The 22,664-nt window shown below is 32.6% G+C and overlaps 1 protein-coding gene across 1 annotated transcript in view; it reads left to right on the plus strand.

Annotated features, from left to right (window-relative positions):
* Positions 1-22,664, plus strand: part of LOC118195817 (calcitonin gene-related peptide type 1 receptor-like) — a 527,958-nt gene that overhangs the window by 471,622 nt on the left and 33,672 nt on the right. Inside the window, exons 11-13 of the mRNA XM_085820565.1 lie at positions 6,894-6,979; positions 8,405-8,543; positions 21,057-21,098. Coding sequence (XP_085676691.1) covers positions 6,894-6,979; positions 8,405-8,543; positions 21,057-21,098 — 267 coding nt within the window. The remainder of the gene's footprint in view (positions 1-6,893; positions 6,980-8,404; positions 8,544-21,056; positions 21,099-22,664) is intronic.

Consider the following 22,664-nt stretch of genomic DNA (forward strand, 5'->3'; position numbering starts at 1 on the left):
GCTGACGAGCATCGAAATTTCTAATAAAAGTAAGAATTTGAATAATATTTGCTTTGGAGTAAAAGATAAAATAATCTGCTTGATAGGTAATAATGATATTACTGTACCAAAATTACTTAATACAATTCTAAATATCACAATGAACAACATAAAATCAAAATATGATTATTACTAAGGATAATGAAACTTTAAATTTGAAAGACTTCAAGTTGAGACTGAAAACACAACAGTTCATATTTACAAAAGTATCACAAGAACGTAAACGATTGTTCAGGCTATTTATGTGGTGTCGGAAGTGATAGCTAAATCAATTGAAACCTTTGACCAATAATGATGTCCTCAAAGTTTAATTAAACCTGCAGGAAAAGTTTGCCCTGGAAGTGTGATGGCTTTTCAAGAAACTTCTTTTTCTCGAACTATTGTTGCGAGAATATTTACTGATTTGGCCGGGATCAGATGAAAACAAAATTATTGATTTTTCCAACTTTATCCGTTGCCTATGACTAGAGTACGGACATTGTTAGCGTAGCTCCAGTTATTTATGTTTCTTCACGTTTGTGACACTATTTATAACTACGAAAGTTCACGCTCGAAGACCCTTCATTTTACTTAGCACGCACTCTCACACCTTGTTCATCGCACGCTCTCTCTTTTCATAAAAACTTTGAGAAGAGATGTGCGCACGCAGCCTTTTGTTACGCAGTTATGCTCCAACATGGGTTTGGCAATCTTTGCAAAACATTAGAGTCGTAACATTTAAAGTTTTTGATTAATATAAAAGATAAATATTTACAAATTCTAAGTTTTTTAAATAATAACAAAAACCTGGTGATACACTGAACTTCACAATGATAATGAATGTCGTACTCAATTATACGTACACGCATAATAAAATAATTATATTAATCATTAAAAGGTAAAATCTGTAATTCAGTTACTGGAGAAGATTTTGTTTCCACAATTCGTGTTTTTTTTTTCGTCTTTTCCAGGATAAATCCAGTGACTCTTTTAATTACCCTCTGTTAAAATAACCATGTCTCCAATTTTATGCTTTCTTTCTCGAATTTCCAACACGATTTTTCTTGTAAGTGCTTTAGGTAATCCAAAAGCCATTTTTACCAAATAGTCTGATATAGTGTAGCTATTTTTTGCCATTGGCCAAGCATGTTCTAGTTAATGGTCGTTAAATCTGGCTCAGTTATAGAAGTAATTGACTTCCCAAAAAGGACGTGGGGACGGATTAGCGCACTTGGATCTTCCATGTCAGCAATCATTGGAACCAGATGTCTAGAATTTAACATTCCTTCTATTTGTACAGATAAAGTTAAAAATATCTTCACACTTTAATTTTTGACTGGGACTTTTTCCAATAATATTTAAAGGATTCAACACCTGCCTCCCACAGGCCTCCGAAATTTGGAGTTCGAGGAGGGAAGTAATGCCTGCCAATATTCTCTGAGTTCGAGACAAAAGGTTATCTGGCTGATTTACCAGCTTGAACATCCTTTTCAGATCTGCATTTGCTCCTATAAAGTTTTTGCATTGCCTGTGTATAGTCTACTGCATTTCGCTTTTCTGGACACAAACCGCTTTAGTGCAGCTACGAAGTCAAATCCGTGCCCAATTCCAAATGTATGGTCTTGGTTACAAAAGAAACATATACATATTCCCTTTCTCTGATTTTTATATTTAATATAGAAAGGATCACAGAAATCTACTCCAGTAATATTGAATGTCCTTGATAAGTTATCCATTAATTGTTGTGTTGACTTTTAACTTATGCAAAATTTTTCTGCGCAACGATCTCCCTTTTACTATCCAAAGATTTTCTCTTATATTATATAATAAAGAATTAGGTCCAGTATATAAATATTTTGCATGATAATATACTGTAACTTCATTTAACTTATAATTGGACGGTATAAAAATTGGTAAATTTTTGTCATAATTTACATCACTCTGTTTAAGTTTTCTACCTACCTTTTATAATCCATCTTTATCAATGAATGTATGCAAATTTCATACCTGACTCTTTGAACTAACCCCTTTATATGAATATAATTCATTTCATTAAGAAATGGTTTCTTCCATATTAATATGATTAACATTTTCTCAGTTCTACCAATTTTTTTCTGTTGATAAGATTCCTGTTAGCCTTTCCGGTTTTCGACAATTTCTCAAAAACTTGAAAATAAAACTCGAATTCGAACAAGTTGAGAATAACTATTACTTACAGCAAGAAACTCATATAACAATGTATTACTAATAACACTAAATGTTCCGAAGTAAGAGACAACATTATTCTCTTAAGTTCACTAGGAGAGACTAACTTTTATCTTAATTGCTAACACAATCCGAAACTCTCGTTCGAATTGTATATAAGGAATCATTTGACACAGAAACTATGATGTTTATTTTACCTGTTTTCAATTGGAATCTAGTCGCACGTTCCTTGGTTATAAGACGGGAAGTGCTGTCCACGTCTAGTGTTTTGACTGGATGTAATTTCCCATAACAATCATTAATAAAGCAGATCGCGGTACTTAAAATATCACTTCTTGATTTATTTACACTTGTCGGTTCAAAGCTGTTAGGCAGAAAGTCCCGCTAAGATTGAACCACTCGTTACTGTTGCGTTTTTATTCTTTTCATACTCAGATTCTAAATCTTTCGATGATCTATTTTTTGACAGGAAATGGAGCGTCACGTGGTATCTTTTTCCACACACAAAACGTGAAATTATTTACAGATAACTTTTTCTAATTGGATCGCTGATAAAAAGCAGGATTTTGATTGCAAATAACACATTTTGAACTTTTAACATCGGTTAAAAATATGCTTTGGGTACAGTTTTCTCTTCATAGCCTTTAACTGGAACTATTTTTAAGAGTTTTTCCACACGAGATGTAATAAAGGTGTATTTGTTTTGAAAACTCGAATCGGCCATGGTCGAATACTAATGTGTGACACTACATTTTTTTTAGGAAAAGTAGGAAATATTTTATCCGATAAAATAAGATCATGTAATGTTTCAAAATCAGACATTTTTCTTAGATTTAAATAATAATTCCAACCCGTGATTAAACATGAAGCAAATTGTGTATAAGTTTCGTTTTGCTGATGCGGGGTGTCCTTCAAAATTGTTCTAATCATGCTTGAGAGGTGGGTTGAAACTATCTTAATATTCATTTTTTCATAATTACTCAACTCGTCATTTTTAACATAAGTGATTACGTTAGAGACTCTTGCACCAAATAAATTTAATAGAATCTCCCATTTATATTCATCAGGAACAGTTTTTCAGACAAAAATTCTTTCTAACGAAGTAAAGAAACCATACTAACTTCTGGCCAAGGAGGCATATTTAAAGTTCTTGTACTTTTCACAAACGAATCTGAAGAATTACGAATTTCTAGATCTCTCCGCTTTTGGTTTCCTACTTTCGTTTCTACTCGTAATTTTACAAGCCTTATTTCCACTTTTATTCTTTTAAATTAATCTGCTCTAAATTAAGTAAACTTTGCTCTTTACTTTTACGATCTTTGATCGTTGTATTTATTAATTCTTTCGCAATTTCAATATCTGTTTGATAATATTTATTACTTTTTAATTCAAAATGTGTTTTTTTCGGATACAGTTCCTCCTAACTCTATAGTTATAAGCTTAAGTTCCTCTTTTTAGCAATTCTTGAATATTTTACTCAAACAAAACAATTATAATTCCTAAAAGTTTCACTTACTTCAGAAATTCTGTCCTTGTCCTGAGGCTCAACAACCAAAGTTGTCACGTCATTACCTTACATTGTTGCGTCAACCTTAATCATTAATAAATCCTCAAGTTGGTTGTATCCATTCTTTTTATTTAGAGTCACTTATTCCGTTGATGCACATTTTATTTAAATTAAAGAAACACTAACATTTTATATTATATATAACTACGAGGGATTACGCTTGAGGACCCTTGATTTTAATTAGCATGGACTCTCCCTTGTTGTTCATGGCACGCTCTATCTTTTCATATAAACTCTAAGAAGAGGTGTGCGCGCGCACAACTTTCTATTGCGCAGTTATGCTGGAACACCATTTATAAGAAATTACTGTACCTAGCACCGTACATGGCACTACTACAGGGTAAAATATATTTAACTGTGTTTATCAATACCTGCAAAAATATAATCTATTTCTGTCAAAATTGAATTCTGTAGCAACAGGTGGAGCTCCTGCAGTGACCGGAAAAAACCAAGGTTTTGTGGCATTTCTGGGAAAAATGAGTGGTGAAACTTTTAACGGATCCACGATTTATCATATCATATACATTGCATTGTGCATCAACAATTGTTACATACGAAGGTAATAAAGATGGAAAATATGTTGACAAGTATCAAAAAGTTTATCAATTTGACAAGATCTCAAAGCTTAAATCAGCGATAGTTCTCTCTTTTCTCTAAGTGGATTAGAAAGTTACTATTCTGATTTGTCCTACTGTACTGACGCATGCTGGCTATCCTGCTTCAAGGTTCTAAAACTATTCTGGTCCTTTAAAGAAGAAATCTTCCAGTTTTTAATAAACAAAATCAAGACACAATTTTGCTTTCTGATCCCGTATGATTACAAGATTTACCTTTCATGATCGATGTAACAAAATACTTATCAAATTTAACTTAATTATTTCCGATACATATCCGATTCAAACTAAAAAGCGAAGATTAGATGCTTCCAAACATGTATACCCAAGTTAAGGCATTCAAATATAACCTAATTATTTATTAAACGCAATTGAAAAATGGAGGTGCAATGCACTTTCTCACATGGAACATGAACTAATTAAGCTTAGGTGATTTTGCATGCTATCAAAAATACGCGGAAAACATTTTTAGCCTCAGAACTGAATTTAAAACAGGTTTGTAAATTTTTAAGTCTTTGGAAGATATGTTTTCTTCGGTTTTCTCGATAATAAAGTCAGTATGTAATCATATGCAAATGCAGATAATCAACGTCGAGTGCTATTCGGATTTGGAGGCAAAACTTAGTGAAGCTGGGATACCTGAATTTTACTCATATTTGTCAGCAAGGTTTGAAAGCAATAAATAACTTGAATATAGCATTATCTCCGTGTTTGTAAGTGCTTATCGGTAAGAGCAGTTATTTTAGGTTATGAAAGAAAATAATTCTCCTGTCAGATCCGGAAATTCTGACATTCACCTTGGTTCAGTTTGAAAGTAATCACTGCAAACAAGATTTTCTCTGAAGTAGAAAATATGGTACAGAGAAGAGATGTTAAGGCTTAGGGAGAGAATATTATTTTTACCGCTGTACTCCCCCCCCCCCAATAAACTTACATTTTTATAAGAATTGAAAAATCCCCCCACATGAACTTTTGTTTTTATCCTTGTAAGCCTTTTAATTTGACTTGCTTTTATTATATACAGATGGAGGGCGAAGAACATAATTGCATTAAAAAATCTAGAGTACATACCAAGAAAGTTTTCTTTTTCCTCATGACTTTTCATTATTTCTTGCGCATTTTTCTAATATCGTTAAAAGCATTCCTTTGGGACATATCTAATTATTTTATATTTTCAGAATTATGTTAAATATGAGCCAGATAATACAACTATTTTAGTACATTCCTAAGTTTACTGAACTGAGAACTATTTAGATGAATATCGCCAGGATCATGAAGATTGTTAAGCAGTTAATTATAACACTTTAATCGCTGTAATACTTGCACTAGGAGATAGATGAGAGATTATTAAAATAGTACAATATGTCGTGCAGTTACTTTTACGCAGACTTGATATATATCTGCATTTCTATCGCTGCGGATAGCAAGCGGATTCTGGAGAAATTTTAACTGTTTTATGAGCGATTTATGTTTATTTTGTATTAATGCATGTTAAAAAGAATGATATATGCATAAGTTTTATTCAATCATGAACATACGTAACCTTATTAAAGTTTCTTATTACTGTTAGCCATGTAACATGTCTGCTAATCTTTTAAAATTGCTACAAATTTCTGAAATATATGATATATTTATTAAGTCGCAGTTCAGATCAACGTACGTAGGAAGCCAATTCAATGTGTATAGTCGTCCTGTTTAGTACGTGTTTTAACCAACAATATAGTGTTTTATTGGTTTGAATACTATTTATTAATTCTATGACCATCTGAAATATGCTAATTTTACTGTTCATAGTGTCAAAATTTAGTTTTGCTGATTAGCTGCTGTTGATTAACTGTACTGATTGACTTTGCAACTAATAAATTTAGACTTTTAAGCGTGCTTTGCACATAATTATATTCGTAACAGAAATCAGTTTCTTCGTTACTTAAGTACCTGAAAATTTTATTTCAACTGAGTTTCCCAAAAATAATATTTTAAATGTTTATTTACTTTCCCATGTAAACAAGTGTGATGTAATATATACTGTTCTTGATTTTTAGCGTGATTTTTGTGAAAAAAAATTATTTATCGAATTTTCCCAGTAGTAAACTCAATTTTTCTTTAATGTTTGTTGATAGGATCTTTAGGTAAACTGCATGTTGTTCTTGATGCAAGCCGAAAATTTACAACTAGGAACATTGAAAAAAATCTGAAGTACATTCTGAAACTGTTCTGTAAAATAATTTCTGAAAAATAGTTTGTGTACTATTCTGAAATATGTGTGTGCATATTTCGTGTATTCTGAAATGTATGTGTGCATATTTTGTATATTATGCATGAAAATATGTATTATTCTGAAAAATAATTCTTAATTTCACGACAACATTTCTGCTTCGGAAAAATCGAACACAGTCTGTTTGAGTTTTTCTCTAATACATCACAATTTTGAAAGAGTCATCAGTTCACAATGATTTCTTAAGCATTTATTTGAACTTATTTCTTTTCAGTTGAACTTCGCATTTCTTTGCAACATCATCCGAGTACTGGTCACAAAGTTGCGAGCTACACATAGCAATGAACCGAGTCAGTTTAGGTAAGTACAAAATGAAATGATGTGTTCTAGAATTATTTAAGGTTCTTCCAGATGCAGTTATATTTAATGACAGAAATGAACACTAAAAATGTAACAAGAAGATATTTCTTATGTTCTTCGAGCAAGTATTCATATAAAATGTAAATGATTTGGTGCATCTGGAAGAAAGTATTATATGTAAATCTTTTCTTCGTTCATAAATTATATTGAAAATAATGAAAAGTTTATACATAAGTGTATTTACAGAACATTAAAAACATTTCTTGATGTAGATCGATTTTGATTACTTTCAACTGATCTTAAAATGCAAAATAACAATAATAATAATAATAATTGAATAATCATAATTTATTTATTATGCCTAAAACTCATAAACGTTCTTTATGTATGATTAAGTAACTTAAACTTCTTTCATTATGATCATTTGAGTAACTACTTTATGCATATTTTGACAGTGTTCTCTAATAAAAATTACGCAAGTTCTTTTTTTTTTTTTTTTATATTATAAAAGGAAAATGATATTCTTAGGTATACGCATAAAATACTAGTAGCCACACATAAACACGTAAAGCTCTAGTAGTCAGTAAAGTTAATCAAAACCTTTATTACTACATTTTATTATTTTATTAGTTATAAATGTTGGTATTTTTGTCAAAATTTTGTTAGTGATAGTCATTTCTTTGTTTTTTTTTTTTTTTTTTTTTTTACAAACCTGATGTTAAAAACAGAAAATATTTTAAAGCGTAATATTTTGCAGATTTAATTAAACATGGACTAGCTAAACTTTGAATAGCCAATAGTTACAATAAGTTAAATTATTGGTAAACTTAAACACAATAGCAAAATAATAATTGAAGTTATTGAGAATAAAGTGTTTATATTTGTCCTGAAATTGTGATTCTAATACGTTTTCCGTACTAATTGTTTTACATGAAGCACATTTTCGACTGCTATCCAAAGTTATTGGACTTGTGTTTTCCAGAAATTTGAATAACTCAGTCAGCAAGGCTCACGAGAACTACGGATTTTGGACATTTAAAAACGCATAACAAAATAAGCCGAAAAACTTAATCCAAAGCAAGATGTATACGCAGCAAAAAGCAATGGATGCATTTCCTTGATTAGATGGAGATATATCTGATTACAGATTACAGAATTGAAATCTGTAATAGAATTCATCGATTTTATCCTACTGCTCATTAATAGTACCGACATTGAATGTTATTATATTACTGGAAATGAGAATACTTTATAAATAATATGGTAAAATAAATGCTAAAACTTTTGAGAGAAAAATGTCATGTATTTCACTTGTACTACATTAAAAAAAAGAGTCTCAGACTATAAAAGGTGATTTTGCGTATGATAATTTACAGCACTTCCATATTTTTACAGTAGTGTGATATATCTGTATGTATGTTGCAGGAAGGCTGTTCGTGCAACTTTGGTTCTGGTTCCCTTGTTCGGATTACACTTTTTTCTTGTTATCTATCGTCCGCAGTATGGGGAATGCACAGCTTTGGAAGGCTATACTTTCCTCAGCTATTCCATGGATGGCCTGCAGGTGATGACATTCTCTCCTCATTAAAACTTTTATGGTGCTATTTATGGCTTTTCGCAAATTTCCTAATTAATTTCCCACATCTAAGTTACTTTTTAAAAGTCTCCAGACTTTTTATTGCTCTCAATATTTGTAATAAAAGCTTCGATTTTATGGATTCTTTTAATCCTACATAGATCTGTGAGGGTATAAAACTTTAAACTCTGGGTGATAGTCATTGTGTTCAATAGTAACTTTTGGTAAAATTTAATTCATTTTGACTATAATGATGTCATCTAATAAAACTTAATTTCTTTGCAATAAATATTTAAAATGGCCACGAATTTAATATATAGGCTTAACTATAAAGCTAAATTAGCAGAAATGCTACAGTTTGCGAATGTTGATACCATAGATGATACGAGAATGAAACTTCGGTATTAAAACTTATTATAATCAAAACACGTGAAATCTTACTAGAATAATGCTAAATGAAAGAAACTATGATTACTTTTAAGATGCAGTCAATTCACTAGCATCCGTATGTAGAGAAACGGGATTAACTCAGCTTTGTCTAAAAACAAACGTTAAGTTCGTTCATTGCGGAACAAAAATTACTATTATAGACAATTAATAACAAACTGTAAAAAATGCGCCAGATAGCAGCAGTGACAGCAGGTGGTAGTGCTGTAGTATTTCAGAATCGTTTTATCCATAATCCTGCGCGATGTAATTATACATAATCCAAATTATCATCTTTTAAAAGTAAATAATTCGATCATAAAAATTCATCAGAGATATAGCCATTAGTCTTTAATTTTACACTAACTTCTATCCAAATAGAAGAATGATATAAACAAAAGCAAGTAACATGTGATTCTGCACTAAGAAAGAAATACATTCATGGAGAGCAAATTTTGCTCTAGAAAAAAAATTAGAGAATCTTGAACACTGATTTAATTAACATACCCAGGTGAATTTATTATCCAGATTAAGCTTCTAAAAATACAGGTAACTTTTATGTATCTTTCTGCAGTTTAACACTGCATTTTCCTTTTTATTAGTCTCGCATGATGAGTTATTTCTTGTTGCTATGTCATTTTTAATCGCCCTCAGGTTAACCCCAATTTAATCATAGGCATCATTCCTAGTATTTCTTCGGTTAATTAGGTGCTGATTGTATATTAATCAGGAAAAAAAATGATAAAATGATTTTTTAAAACTTTTATAAATAATTCCTTTCTGAGATATCGCGGTTCAGAATTAAACCAGCTACCGAATAAGCATTATTTATATTGCATGTATAATAAAAATTAAAAAAGTATGTTTGAAAGAATTTTACTGTGGCTTTCAGACTTTCAGTCAAATTAAAGAAACTGTGAAGAATTCTCTTAATTCCTTCTTCTTCGTTGTATGGTTGAAAGCATGTCCGGCTGGTAGTCAGCAGTTACGGAGGTCGAGTTCTAACGAGACTCGAACTGTTTTATCACCTTCTGCATTTCAAAAGCTTTGCGTTTAATGATAATATCTCTGTTTTTATTATGGTCATACAAAATTTTAAATATTCATTATATTAAATTAACTCATGACGTTCAAATTAAACTTATCTTAAAATATTCTGCTTTCAGAATCAAATTAAGACTTTTTTTTCTTCTCTACTAAAATAATATTGAAACTTTCGATTTACAAAGTCCATCTCAACGGCGTCTCCAGTAGATAATTATTTGTCAGTTAAAGGTAGGTATTTATGGATAAAGCCAAGAAAGAAAATTAGGATAAAATATCTATTAAAACACATTTATTATGCTCATTATCCGTCTATTATTTCACTCGAATGCTAAAAATATATACAAAGAATTTCTCCTAACATTAAACTCATCTTCACTGAAACTTAATTATGGTTTCAAATGACGTCGGAACAAAATTCGTAGAAGAATTCGTTAAGAATTTAAGTTACTGCAAAAGCATGTAAGAAAATAAAAATAACACAGTAAAGTACCACTAGTAAAGAGTGGATACTTTTGAACGTCATATATTTTTGAAAATCGCTAATTTTCAAATGTTTGGGAAGTAGGAATCTAACAGGAAGAAGCTCATCGTATCCCAATATCAGTTTATTAGATTATTAATTTTAAACTGATTTATATTGTAGGTTATTTTGAGTAATTAGGTTATTTTAAAGCAGGATACGTGAACAATGTGCAACACCCTCGCCGGGACTCGAATACGCGCCGAGTGTGTTAATGTTAAAAAATTACCAAAATCTTGTTAAATCTCTTTTTGGAGTACTGCTGATTTAAATAGAGTATTCAAGCTTTCACTTGTTGAGGCAGTGTTGAAATATTTGCTGGAGGTAAAAAATAAACAAATCCAAACGAAAAAATGCTAGTAGAGTATAGACTCATAGTATGAATATTTCATAAACACACCTAAAAAATGCTTCCAAAGCACATAAATAATTCTCTCTGTTCAGACAGGCAATGTTTAGGAACCCGACTTTGAAAAATGAAATATGCATAGTTCTTTAACTGATTTGCAGAACTTGAAAATTAATATTTACATACAGCGATGCAAATTCGAAGTATGCATTCGAACAGAAATTTTAATTAAAAAGAAAACGTTAGTTCAAATTACTTCATTAATAGTGTTAATAGAACAAGTTTTTCTTTCACGGCATTGAATTGTAGAAATTTTATTATTCTATCAATATTTTTAATGAAAAGAATCAATGTTAAAACAAATAACAACCACTGATTTAAATTTATTCCTTGCAAATATTTCGTCTTAAGAAAAGAAAAGTACTTATATTATTACTAAAGAAGATATTATTTACAGACTAAAGAAGATATCCTTTTATTTATTAAAAGTGATATCAAGATTATGTAAAAGTGGATCAGGGTACCACATATCGCGGTTCTCCGGAAAGACCTGCATTTCAGTGTTGCTTCCTATCTCAGAATATGTTCCGAAAAATGTTCTTTACTCTATATGTATTCAGACCTTTGTAAATATATTTGTAATGAATTTTGTTAATGTTGCTTAGTATGGTCATGAAAACATTTTCTTTTGATTAGCCGTGTATTCAGTAATTAATAATTTTGCTGTACATAACAGATATTAAGGAATCATCCACATTAAGACTGGTTTATGAATGAATTTCTGAATTCCTATTCCAACTGCATTTCGTACTTGAAAATGGACAGGGAATTTTTTTTCTTTTTTGATAGTCAGAACAATCATGTTTCTTTTAAATCAGTAACGCTGATAACTGAATTTCACTTACTAGAAACAATTGCAGCGCATATTTCAGTGACGAGTATAGTAAAACATCTCAAGGCGATAACCTCTAGAGGTCAAAGATATTTCTGGTAACACAAATGAACTTGAGAATTAGAGGCAGATGAAAATCTTATTCTCTAAGATGGCTACTTTCACAGAAGGTGGAAATCACTTGTTTGGCTTATCTTATTATGGTAAAGCAATTATGGGATGCTTTCGTAGAAGATTTTCTAAGGGAAACTGGCTCGTATCTACGTTACACATGGGAAAACCCATGAAAACACTCATGGAGCCAGTTCATTTGCCTGGAATCGAATCCCAGGGTGAACTGGCAGTATTCAGTGACTTTACCGCTCAGCCGCTGGAGAGCCGAAATCATTTGGAATTGCAAGGTATGTCTGCTGCTTTTACTGTAACATATGAATAACAGAAAATTCTACTGTTATTAATTGTTTAAACTAATATTTTGCCTCAGAGAAAGTTTTATTGTTTTAAATATTCTCCAGGAATCATTTTATCTCGCAAGGGCTTTAGATTACTGTGTTTAATCCAAAATGACTTTAATTCTTAATGTACGTAGTTTATTAAACGAAGAAAATATCCTGGCATAAAAGTGTTTTAAATTTTATTTCTTTTAAATCTCTTTTCTATTACTTTCGAACAATAAACATGAGTTTAACAAATAATACTAATGAAAATTATCATAATTAAAACCAATTTTATTGTGTAAAAATAAAGTAAACTCCTAAACTATTAGCATTCCTAAATGTAATAATAAAAGTATGTGCTGAATATGCAGTTCAAATCAGAATGCAATAGTTTAGAAAATAAAAGTGAAGCTATGTAGATATCGCCACGCAAAACTTAATGTATTATATACATGTCGAAGAAAGAAAGAGGAAAGAATATTACTTTCTACAGCCTGTTTTGCAAAACATATTATCTTTCTATCTTAAACTCTTTTTAATTAAGAAAATGCGGAAAGGTAAATCGATCCAGCCGCTCAGATTGCTAACAATATATGTCTTGCCAAATATAACTTGCTTTCGTTAAATCTCTTTCTAAGGAATTGATTTTATTTTGAATAAAACTAAAGGTTAGTGTCAAAGAAAAGTCTTGTGTATTCTTTATTGTGTATGTTTAAAAATTTTTCGTTCTTTAAAAAATAATAAAATTTTCATTTCTCAAAATAAATTTTTAATTCGTCAAATACAGATATAATTTAATTTATCTTAAATTAAAAAAGGCTATTCAGTTAGAAAATAATAAAGCTGAAATTGAAAAATTCGAAATTTTAATTACAATTTTGTTTTGCGTAACCCAACAAAAACTCTTCAGCTTGGTTGTAAAAATCTAGGAAATTTAATAACCTCATGGATGATGTTGACGCGAAACAAAATCGAGAAGAAAATTTAATTTTTCTTTCATTTTCAAAGAAGCTCATAAATTCATCCTCACATGAGAAAGTATTTTGTGATGCCATAAAATTACATAGAAAGTTAACAAATACGTCGTTGTTATTAAGAAATTAATTAGCTGAAAGTACTGAAGTGTTTTCTTACGGGTGAAAACTTCTCCACTTAAATCATTAATGGCGCTAATTTTGCAACTTTGTGGTAACCCAGCTGTAGTTTGTTGGAGTTTCAAATAACAATGGAGGAGATAATGATGAACTTTTATAAACATTCAACGGAAAAGTATGAAATATTCTTTACTTTTAATTGAAATCTACGGGGCAGAATTGCTCAGCGTGTTTGGGTTTTTGGAGCAAATATTAAACAAAGGATTTTAGTATCAAACTGCCTATCAAATGTTTTATGTTTAATACATTCAAACGTACTTTTTTATCAATGGTTGAGGAGTAAGGAGAGAATTGTTGATGAAATTCTACCTTATTCATTTTCTGGTCTGTAGTTACGGAATTAAGATTAATTTCCCAAGAAATATAAGGCATTTTCTCCCTGTTTTCCACATGCCTTTATGGTTTAACTGGAAGCACGCTCGACATGTGTTGGAGAGGTCCAGAGTTCGAATCTCGGCTAGAGCGTTGGTTCCTGCAACGATATAACCTAATGACTCTACGTATTCATTTATGCAATCTTCTTGTTACGTCCACTATGTCACCGATTCGAGTTGTTATCTTAAATGGGATATTCTAAAAAGCTACTTAGTATAATTTTTGTTCTAGTTTTTCTTAAATTAATTATTTTTAAATTAATTATTGCCATATTTCTTTCGTTATTAGACATGACTTTTTCCTACGTAAATGTCCCTAAAAATAGAGGGCATTTTAGAGAAGAAAGTATCTTCTAACCGCGGTTTCTTTTCGAACTGGAACACAGTATGCAAAAAATATACTTAACATTCTTTCATCGCTAATCTTATCATTGGTTTAAGAGGTGATTTTCACATCGGTGAAAACAACGTTTATTTATTTATTTTTATGCCGGGCACTAGCCACTTTGAGGCTTTCGCCACAACTAAGGCCAAACGTGGTGATCATTTTATTATGGAGGCACCTAACGGGCGGCCACCGTTACCTCCTTTGACGGGGCAGATAATTTACATCCATACCTTCTCTGGGATTCGAATCCAAGCCCTTCGGTACCACAGTCGGCTCTGCTACCGTCAGGGCGGCAGGTGAAAACAACTATATATAAAGATGCTTTATGTTACTTCTATTTTGTGAAGTCCAATGAAACGTTGCTGGTTGTTAGCTCAAAGTCGACGCTATCGTGTAATTCAAAGCGATTCATATTGGCTGCAAGGAAATACTTAAATTTTTATGCCTGCTCTTTTTTTATCACGTGTCGAAAGTAGTATCAGGGTATCCTTTAAATTCTAATTTCAAATACTGTTTGATTAGCTGCAAGAACGTTTTGGGGATTGATAATGGAACATTTCATTAAGAACATATCTCACTGGATGCGATTGGGAGAATGGAAAAAGAACATTAACAGACATTAACAGGTCTATAAGCATATAAAAAAAGACAAAAACGTCGTGTCAAGAAACCGGAGACGATTTAATGAAATTGACTGGTGAGAATACCAAGGAAGTTCTTGATTGCAGTCAACTGCGTCAATGTTGAAAACGTGCCAAACAACTTCTCAGGTCCATTATACCATTATTTATCAACAATTGTTAAACGAAATAAGTAATTGATGTTAATCGATATTGGAAGGGAATTCCTTGCAGGTACAGGAATTTAGCTAACCAGATATACGGTATAAAAAAACAGCTGTATGGAAGAAAATCCATAATTTTCGTCCCATTAATTCGGGATGTAAAATCCTCCTATTGGAGAAGTGCAGAGATCATCGTAATTAGAATACCCCGAACTAAATACGAGTTTACTCATGTATTGTTATTTTGATTAAGAGTGATTCTAGACGTTGCTGGAATAAGCAACACACGCAATTAGCCTAGAAATATCCGTTTAAGAACTAGTACAAATGAAACTGGAATCAAGATACAGATGGATATCATTTTAAATCTCCGCACTCAACTAAAAATTTTACCATCGCAGCTATGAATGCTGTAACACACAGAAATAAAATTCTTGGCCCTTATACAAAGCTGCTTAAAAGTGCAATTCGCAGAAAGTTCCGCTCACTAAATGATATCAGTCGTCCCAATGACGCTGCAATAGTGATCGATTATCTTGAAGGCCAGAAAGAAATCCAGCGGCTTAAGTAGACAGTATATGCTCAGGATTTAAAAGAAGTATAGTATGTGTGGGACGCAGAATTGCATCACTGCAAACGCTATCTAGCACTCTTCAAGGCGTTGTTTATCGTAAATACATTTTGTTACCAAAGACACTTATGCACAATCTACATAATACCTAACGCTTTTCCGCGTTAGGTATCGCTATAAAGTTTGCTTTCGATCAGAGATGAATGTATATCTTATTAATTTTCTTATGTGTTTTTATGTAGCTCTTTAAAACGTTTGCTGCAGTAGTGACTGAGAAGTTGAAACGATGAGAAGTTGGAACAACAGAAAGTTGGTAGTCGGATCTGGTTTGGGTAAGAGTCCAGGAGAACAGGCTGTCTACATGGTTTGTTTCCCCCAATATTAGCTAGTTTCCCTCAGAAAATCCTTTGCGAAGGCTTCTGCCAAGGCAGAAATCCTTCGATGATTTGCCATATTCTAATAACCTAATTTAACTTCTAAAATGTTGTTTCACTAATTTTTGCATGCCTCAGTTTTGATAAGCAAAACTGTATTATATATTTACATCCTTCCTAATGGGGCAGCAAATAGAAATGATCATCAGTGTGACCCACACTGATGGAGGAAAATATATATGTGCAGAAACGAATGCAGGGATTAAAAGAGACGGTTTAATAAAAACATGGCTGTAATGTTCCATTGTAAAAATGCATCTATTCCACAAATAAATAAAGGCAACAGGTCATGTTTAGTATAAAATATGATATCTCTTAATAGAATTAATTGCATTGCTGCATTTCCCCAGGCATAACATTGAGGATACATACGCTGTTGGTGCAAAATTATCTACTTCCTCTAAGAGTTTTTTTTTTTCAGTTGATGGACTTTATGCAATGGATATAAGCCTGCTTTAAGATGCCGTCTCTAGGTAATATAACAGGTATTTTTATTGTTATGTTTACGAACGCCCAATATACGAGAGACAGCTTCACTTCCTATAATTCATCTGCAGGATGTGCTTAATGTAGTGTGGTATTATTATCCCCTAGAACGGAGTGAGAACAAATGGACCTCGACAACGACGCATATGAGGAAGGATTACCGCGCTGCACTAGAGGTTTAACGTTATTGAACCCTTAAACATAACGTGGAGCTAAGCATCTGGTCGAACCACAGCATTTATACTTCCTTATCGATGTGGTGCGGTAATACACTGACTACCAATAAGTATTTGGACACCTATGCAAATGACGATATCTGCGGTCCTAAGGTATGTCACGGACTCCGCCGGTATATATCGTGTAGGAAACAGCATCGGCTTTAGTCGCATGCAAGATGCATCGCAGTTCGGAGTTCTCTGATTTCGAGAAAGGTATAGTTATCGGGTATCACAAATATGGCCGATCCTTACGGGACATATCTAGCGATCTGAAGTACCCAAAATCGACAGTGGCCTATGTGATTAAGAAGTGGAAGGTAAGCGGTGATTGACAGAATGTGCCCCGAGTCGGCAGACTAACGAAACTGGGAGACAGAGACGAAGTGTGTCCAGAGAAATTCGGAAGAACCGCAACCAACCGATGGCCCTCATCCGCGAGGAGATTTAACAGGCATCCGAGAGTATTGTTTCAATGAATACCATCCGTAAGGAAGCACATCTGCTTGGTTTTCTCGGTCGTACTGCTGTCCATAAGCCTTTGATCACAAAGTCCAACCGCGTTGCTCGGTTAATGTGGTGCAAAGCACATCGAAATTGGACCGTAGATCAGTGGAAACGGGTTCTTTAGAGTGACTATTCAAGATTCATCCTTTACCATTCGGATTTCAGGGTCTGGGTCTGGCGTCTACCTGGAGAACGTCTCCTGCCAGAATGCATTGTGCCAACAGTCAAGTTCGGCGGAGGAGGAATTATGGTCTGGGGGTGTTTCTCCTGGTATGTGCTGGGACCCTTGATCCCCATTCATGGTAAGCTCAACTCCGATGCCTACTGCACTATTTTGGATGACAATGTGCTTCCTACGTTGTGGCAGTTTTACGGGTTGGACCCCTGTTACTTTCAGGACGACAATGCCAGTTGTCATGTTTCGACGTTAACCAAGGCTTGGTATGGTGCCAATGAAGTTCATCGAATGGACTGGCCTGCCCAGAGTCCAGACCTGAACCCTATCGAGAACCTCTGGGACGAGTTGCATAGCCGAATTCAGGGGTACACTACCTGTGCAAAATCGGTGAAGGAGCTTCTATGTCTTCTCCAAGCCGAGGGGAAGAAAATACCACTAGCTGTCATACAAAGACTTGTTAAAAGTATGCCCCGGAGGGTCCACGCTGTAATTACCTCTCGTGAAAGCTCTACCAACTATTGAATTTGAATAAAGTTAGTTTTTCTTTTCTATCACATGTGTCCAAATACTTATTGGTAGTCAGTGTATTTGCCTGACAAAACCGTAATCGCACTACTCAAAAGATAATTGATTTCCAGAATCGTTAACAAGATTGAAACGATATTGATCAGTGAAAATAGTCATATTCAATTTCTGTACGGTCGTGCCGTGGTGGCATTTAACCATTGTAAATACTGTATTTGACGTTTAGGATTCAAAGAGATCAGACTGTCGAGCCACAGTCTGATCTCTTTGTCTGATCATAGGTTTAGCTGATTTCTCTCTATCAGTCTCATCATAAGTTTAGCTGACTTCAGATTTTTGATGAGTGACTATGTGTAAAAACATATCACAAAGGTTTGTGAATTGAGTTTATTCACAAGGTTTTTGTAAAGTATTATTAAACATTTAAATCAAATAGTTTTCTGAAACACAATAAGTGGCTTTAGAAAAATTTTAATACAAGATAAAAATATTTTATGACATTTAATATCTTTTACTAGTTTACAAACCAACTTTTCCATTGTGGTCTCTAGAGCAGTCCTCGGCAACCTATGATTCTCAGATCACCAAGTGATCCATTTCGTAATTGGAAATAATCCACTTGCGCTCAAAATAAAGTATACTACATAAAAATTAGTTATAAAATATAAATGCGAAATACATACTTGCACAATACATAAAAAATAAAGTGAAAATAAATAATAACAATTGTATCTTGTATTACTAAGTTTCAGTAATGAACATGCATTTTTAATAAAAACTATAACATAGTTTGAAGGAGAAATCGATACGTTTGGCAACGCCCATCCATAATTCCTTGATGAATATCTGGCAGTAGTAGGTGGCACTCTCAGCTGTAGTTCTTGTTCAGCAGCGCAAGAATAGTGACGCAGAGAAATAATTTTCATTATGGACAAGCAAAAAGCAAAAAAGAGATTTTTTTTAAGTCGTATGGAAAGAAATATATGAATATATCAAACATGCTGACGAACTGATATATATTCAATGCACAATTGTATTACCGCCAGAACTTATAATATTGAGAGACACTTTTCTTGGAAAAATAAAAATGGGAGTGAAATGACAAATGAAGAAAAATTTGAATACATTGCTAAATGTGTATTAAATTTTCTATAACAAAATAAATTGTTAAAGAGTTTTGTTACCAGCCACAATCACGCTACATCCGCCAGCTTTATCTCAGCTCTTAGCATTGGTTCCAACGGAAAACCGTTTGCAGACGGCGAATTTTTGGAAGACGCAGTCATAAATTGCTCCGAACACACTTATTTAATGACTTCGCAATTGAAAGACAAACCATTGAGAGAACTAAAGAAATGCCACTGTCAGCCAGAACAGTTCAACGTCTCATTGAAGATTTGGCTCAAAATATTGATGAACAGGTCAAAAATAATTTGTTACCTAGAGATGTAAAATACATTGCACTTGTTGAAAGTGCCGATGTAAATAGTATGCGTAGGCTTGCAGTTATTATTAGATATGTATCAATAAATTGTTCCAAAGTTTAAATGAAGCACTTACGAAGAGAGTTTATTTGCAGAGATAAAGTGAGTGGAAAAATGTAATAGAGACGTTTGTTAAGATCGTGAACACGATAGTAGTACCAGCAGAAGTAGTACAAAGGCGCTTCAAAGCTTTTATAAAGGAAACTGAACCGAAATATGGAGATTTGCTGTTACATTCGGGCATAAGATGATTAAGTCGAGGCAAAGTTCTTAATACATTTGGTCAGTGTTTTAATAAGATATAAATATTTATTTACGAAGTCGGCGAATATGGTCTGGGACTCAATGACAAAGAACGGCTTTTAAGACCTTTATTCTTAACAGGCATAACGAACAAATATAATTGACTTACGACACCAATTAAATTCCAAAAATTCACCAAGAATAAAAGAGTTTTTCTTCGATATTAATATTACTTTAAACAGACATAAAAAAGAAAGAATTTCGTTTCTTTCTCTTGTTAAAAAGGCAACATGAAGAAGAAAATATCTCTGAGAGAAATATGAATATGTTCCAAAGGTAGATTTTGTACATTAAAAGTAAACAAGTCAGTTTCGATTTTCTAAGAGGCACGGTGAAATGCTAACTTTTACAATAGAGCGCGAGAAGCTAGAAGATGCTTCAGATTTGCAGTATTTTCAATATCTTGAAGTTGACAATTTTAGTTCAGAAATGCTTGTTTTTAAAATTCAGCGTTATGGATGAATAAATTCAAGAAATTACCGAAAGATTTAGAAAAATCAGAAGATTATTATCTTTCCATGATAACGAAGTATTAAGCATCACTTCCTACTAAGTTTTCATCTTTGAAACAAAACTGGCTTTTCCATTTTTTCCGCATTCGGTTCAACATATAAATGCGAGAGAATATTTTCACACATGAAATTTAATTTAAGTAAGAGCAGGAGCATCTTAACTACCGAAATTCAGGTGTCTTGTATTAGTCTTAAGACGACTGACTATAAAGCATGCTTGACTAAATTGATGTCATAAGTTAAGCATCAAAGGAGCCATTGATATCGAGGAGAAAATTCATTCAGCTATGTTTGCTTTTATGATAATTAGAATTATCATTTTATTTTTCATGTTTAAAGTCTACATAAGTTTAAAATATTATTTGTATTTATTTTCTCAATGAAATTTATCTGATTATTCACCGAAAAAAAATGTTTTAAAATAAAAAGTCCGAATTGTCGTCTTAACCCTTTATTTCCCTATGGGACGTAATCAATAAAATCGCTCAATTATGTTCCAACAGCACTTTTAAGCCCCAGTTTTAAATTTTAAAAAAAGTGGCGACTTTACCATTTTTGTGAATTTTATGTGGTATGTTTCTCATGTATAAAGAAATAAAAAATAATAAAAAAGATACAAATTCTTTTTCAAAAAATAAAGTAATTTGGGAGATAAAGTGTTAACACACATTTTCGACCCGCTGATTGCTTATTTTGACTAATTTTGGCTGATTTTGACCCGCAGCCAAAGTGGTTGCCGACGCATACTCTAGAAGAATTCGCAATCTTTGCACTAACTAAAAAACTAAGTTCCTATGAAAGAATCTGAAGTGGAAGAAATATGAATAAATATATATGTAATCGAGCAGATAGATTTCGTAACATGCTTCAAATTCTGAGATATATTTTCTGACGTTTTATAATTTTTCTCCATAGGGATTTTTGGTTTCCCTCATCTTCTGCTACTTGAATGGTGAAGTAAGTAATTTCTTCCTATTTATTTACACTTATTTAAAAAATATTTAGACGTTTTAAAGTAAGTTATGCTTTATTCGTCTGTATACTTTACAGGTATCACTTTTTCTTCCAAATATTTGCCAGCGCCAGATTAAAATGTCTTTGTTATTAACACTTACATGTACTTCCTGCACTGTATCCCAGCGTTTTGTACAACTCAAAAGAGATGGATATATATATTCTCTGGAGTGCATGTAGAAAAATCAATACGTAAAATTTTACGATAATTCCCTGTTTCTGAAAATGTTTCCATGAATTGAATGCATCTCTTTGGAAACAATGATTTTGAAGGTTCATAATTTTGTCGTGGTGCATATGAATTAATCTCTGAAAATATTATTTAAAACCATTTAACTAATTAAGACACAATAACACGCCGAACAAATACTAATTCAGAAGTCAAAACAACAAAAATCAGCGTTAATTTACAAAATTTTCACAGGACTAGTTTCGATGGTTTTACCGAACCATCATCTTCAGCTGCAAAACCGCAAATGAACAAGATAGGAAATAATGTTTAGATAAGATAAGAAAGCCTGGACAAGAATAAGCAAGTGGCGACATCTGTAGGCGAAACCAGAACTAAAACATAATTTCTCTAAAAGCCGAAGGCAAATTTGGATTGGAATTAGGATCGTTAACTAGAACAGAAAGATTTTTATGAATGTGAAATGCCTCTAGAAAATCCAGTTCTCTAATGGAAGATGTTTTTTGAATAATTTTGGCAGCAGAAAAATTGAAAGTGTGATTTTCGGACCAACAATGTTGAGCAACAGAAGACTTCTGAGTTTCCTTTTTTCTAACATATGCCTCATGTTCTTTGACGCGAAATTTTAAGGCTCTCTTAGTTTGGTAAATTAAACCGCACTGGCAAGGAATCCTATAAATACCCCAGGAATTCATATCCGGAATGGGTCCTTGAATATAGAAGTTGGAATTTTATTGATGGGAGAGTAAACAACCCGAAAGTTAAATTTCTGCAAAATATGTGCAACTTTATAGCTAATTGATGGAAAGAAGGGAATGACAACAGAATTTTTATAATCTCCTAAAATAAGAGTGTGGCTTTTAGTGTGTTGAGATGAGAATTTTTTAACTGCTTGATTAATAATGTTGTTGTTGCTGCTTGATTAATAATTTTGTTAAGTAAATCTAGGTACTGCTTCGTATCCATTAGCTAAATATTTAGTTTCTAGATTTTCCAATCTATTAGACAATAACATTTACACCATAAAAAATTCAATAGAGTTTGTAAAAAAGGTTAAAAACATTTCTCCTCGTAATTTACTCATGGTTTCTTTTGATGTAAAATCATTATTCACCAATGTCCCAGTGGAGGGTGCATTAAGATGTCTAGAAACCAGACTTCGCGAATTTCATTTCTCTTGCATCGAAATTGATGAGCTAATTTCTCTCACTCAACTCTGTTTGAAACAAACACATTTTGTTTTCCAAAATAAATATTACAAGCAAACTGAGGGATTAGCCATGGGAAGCCCCCTCAGTCCCATCCTGGCTGATATCTAC

Source organism: Stegodyphus dumicola, chromosome 7 (assembly GCF_044657685.1).
Source record: "Stegodyphus dumicola isolate Sdum_Otavi_A_Nest chromosome 7, ASM4465768v1".
Classification (NCBI taxonomy): domain Eukaryota; kingdom Metazoa; phylum Arthropoda; class Arachnida; order Araneae; family Eresidae; genus Stegodyphus; species Stegodyphus dumicola.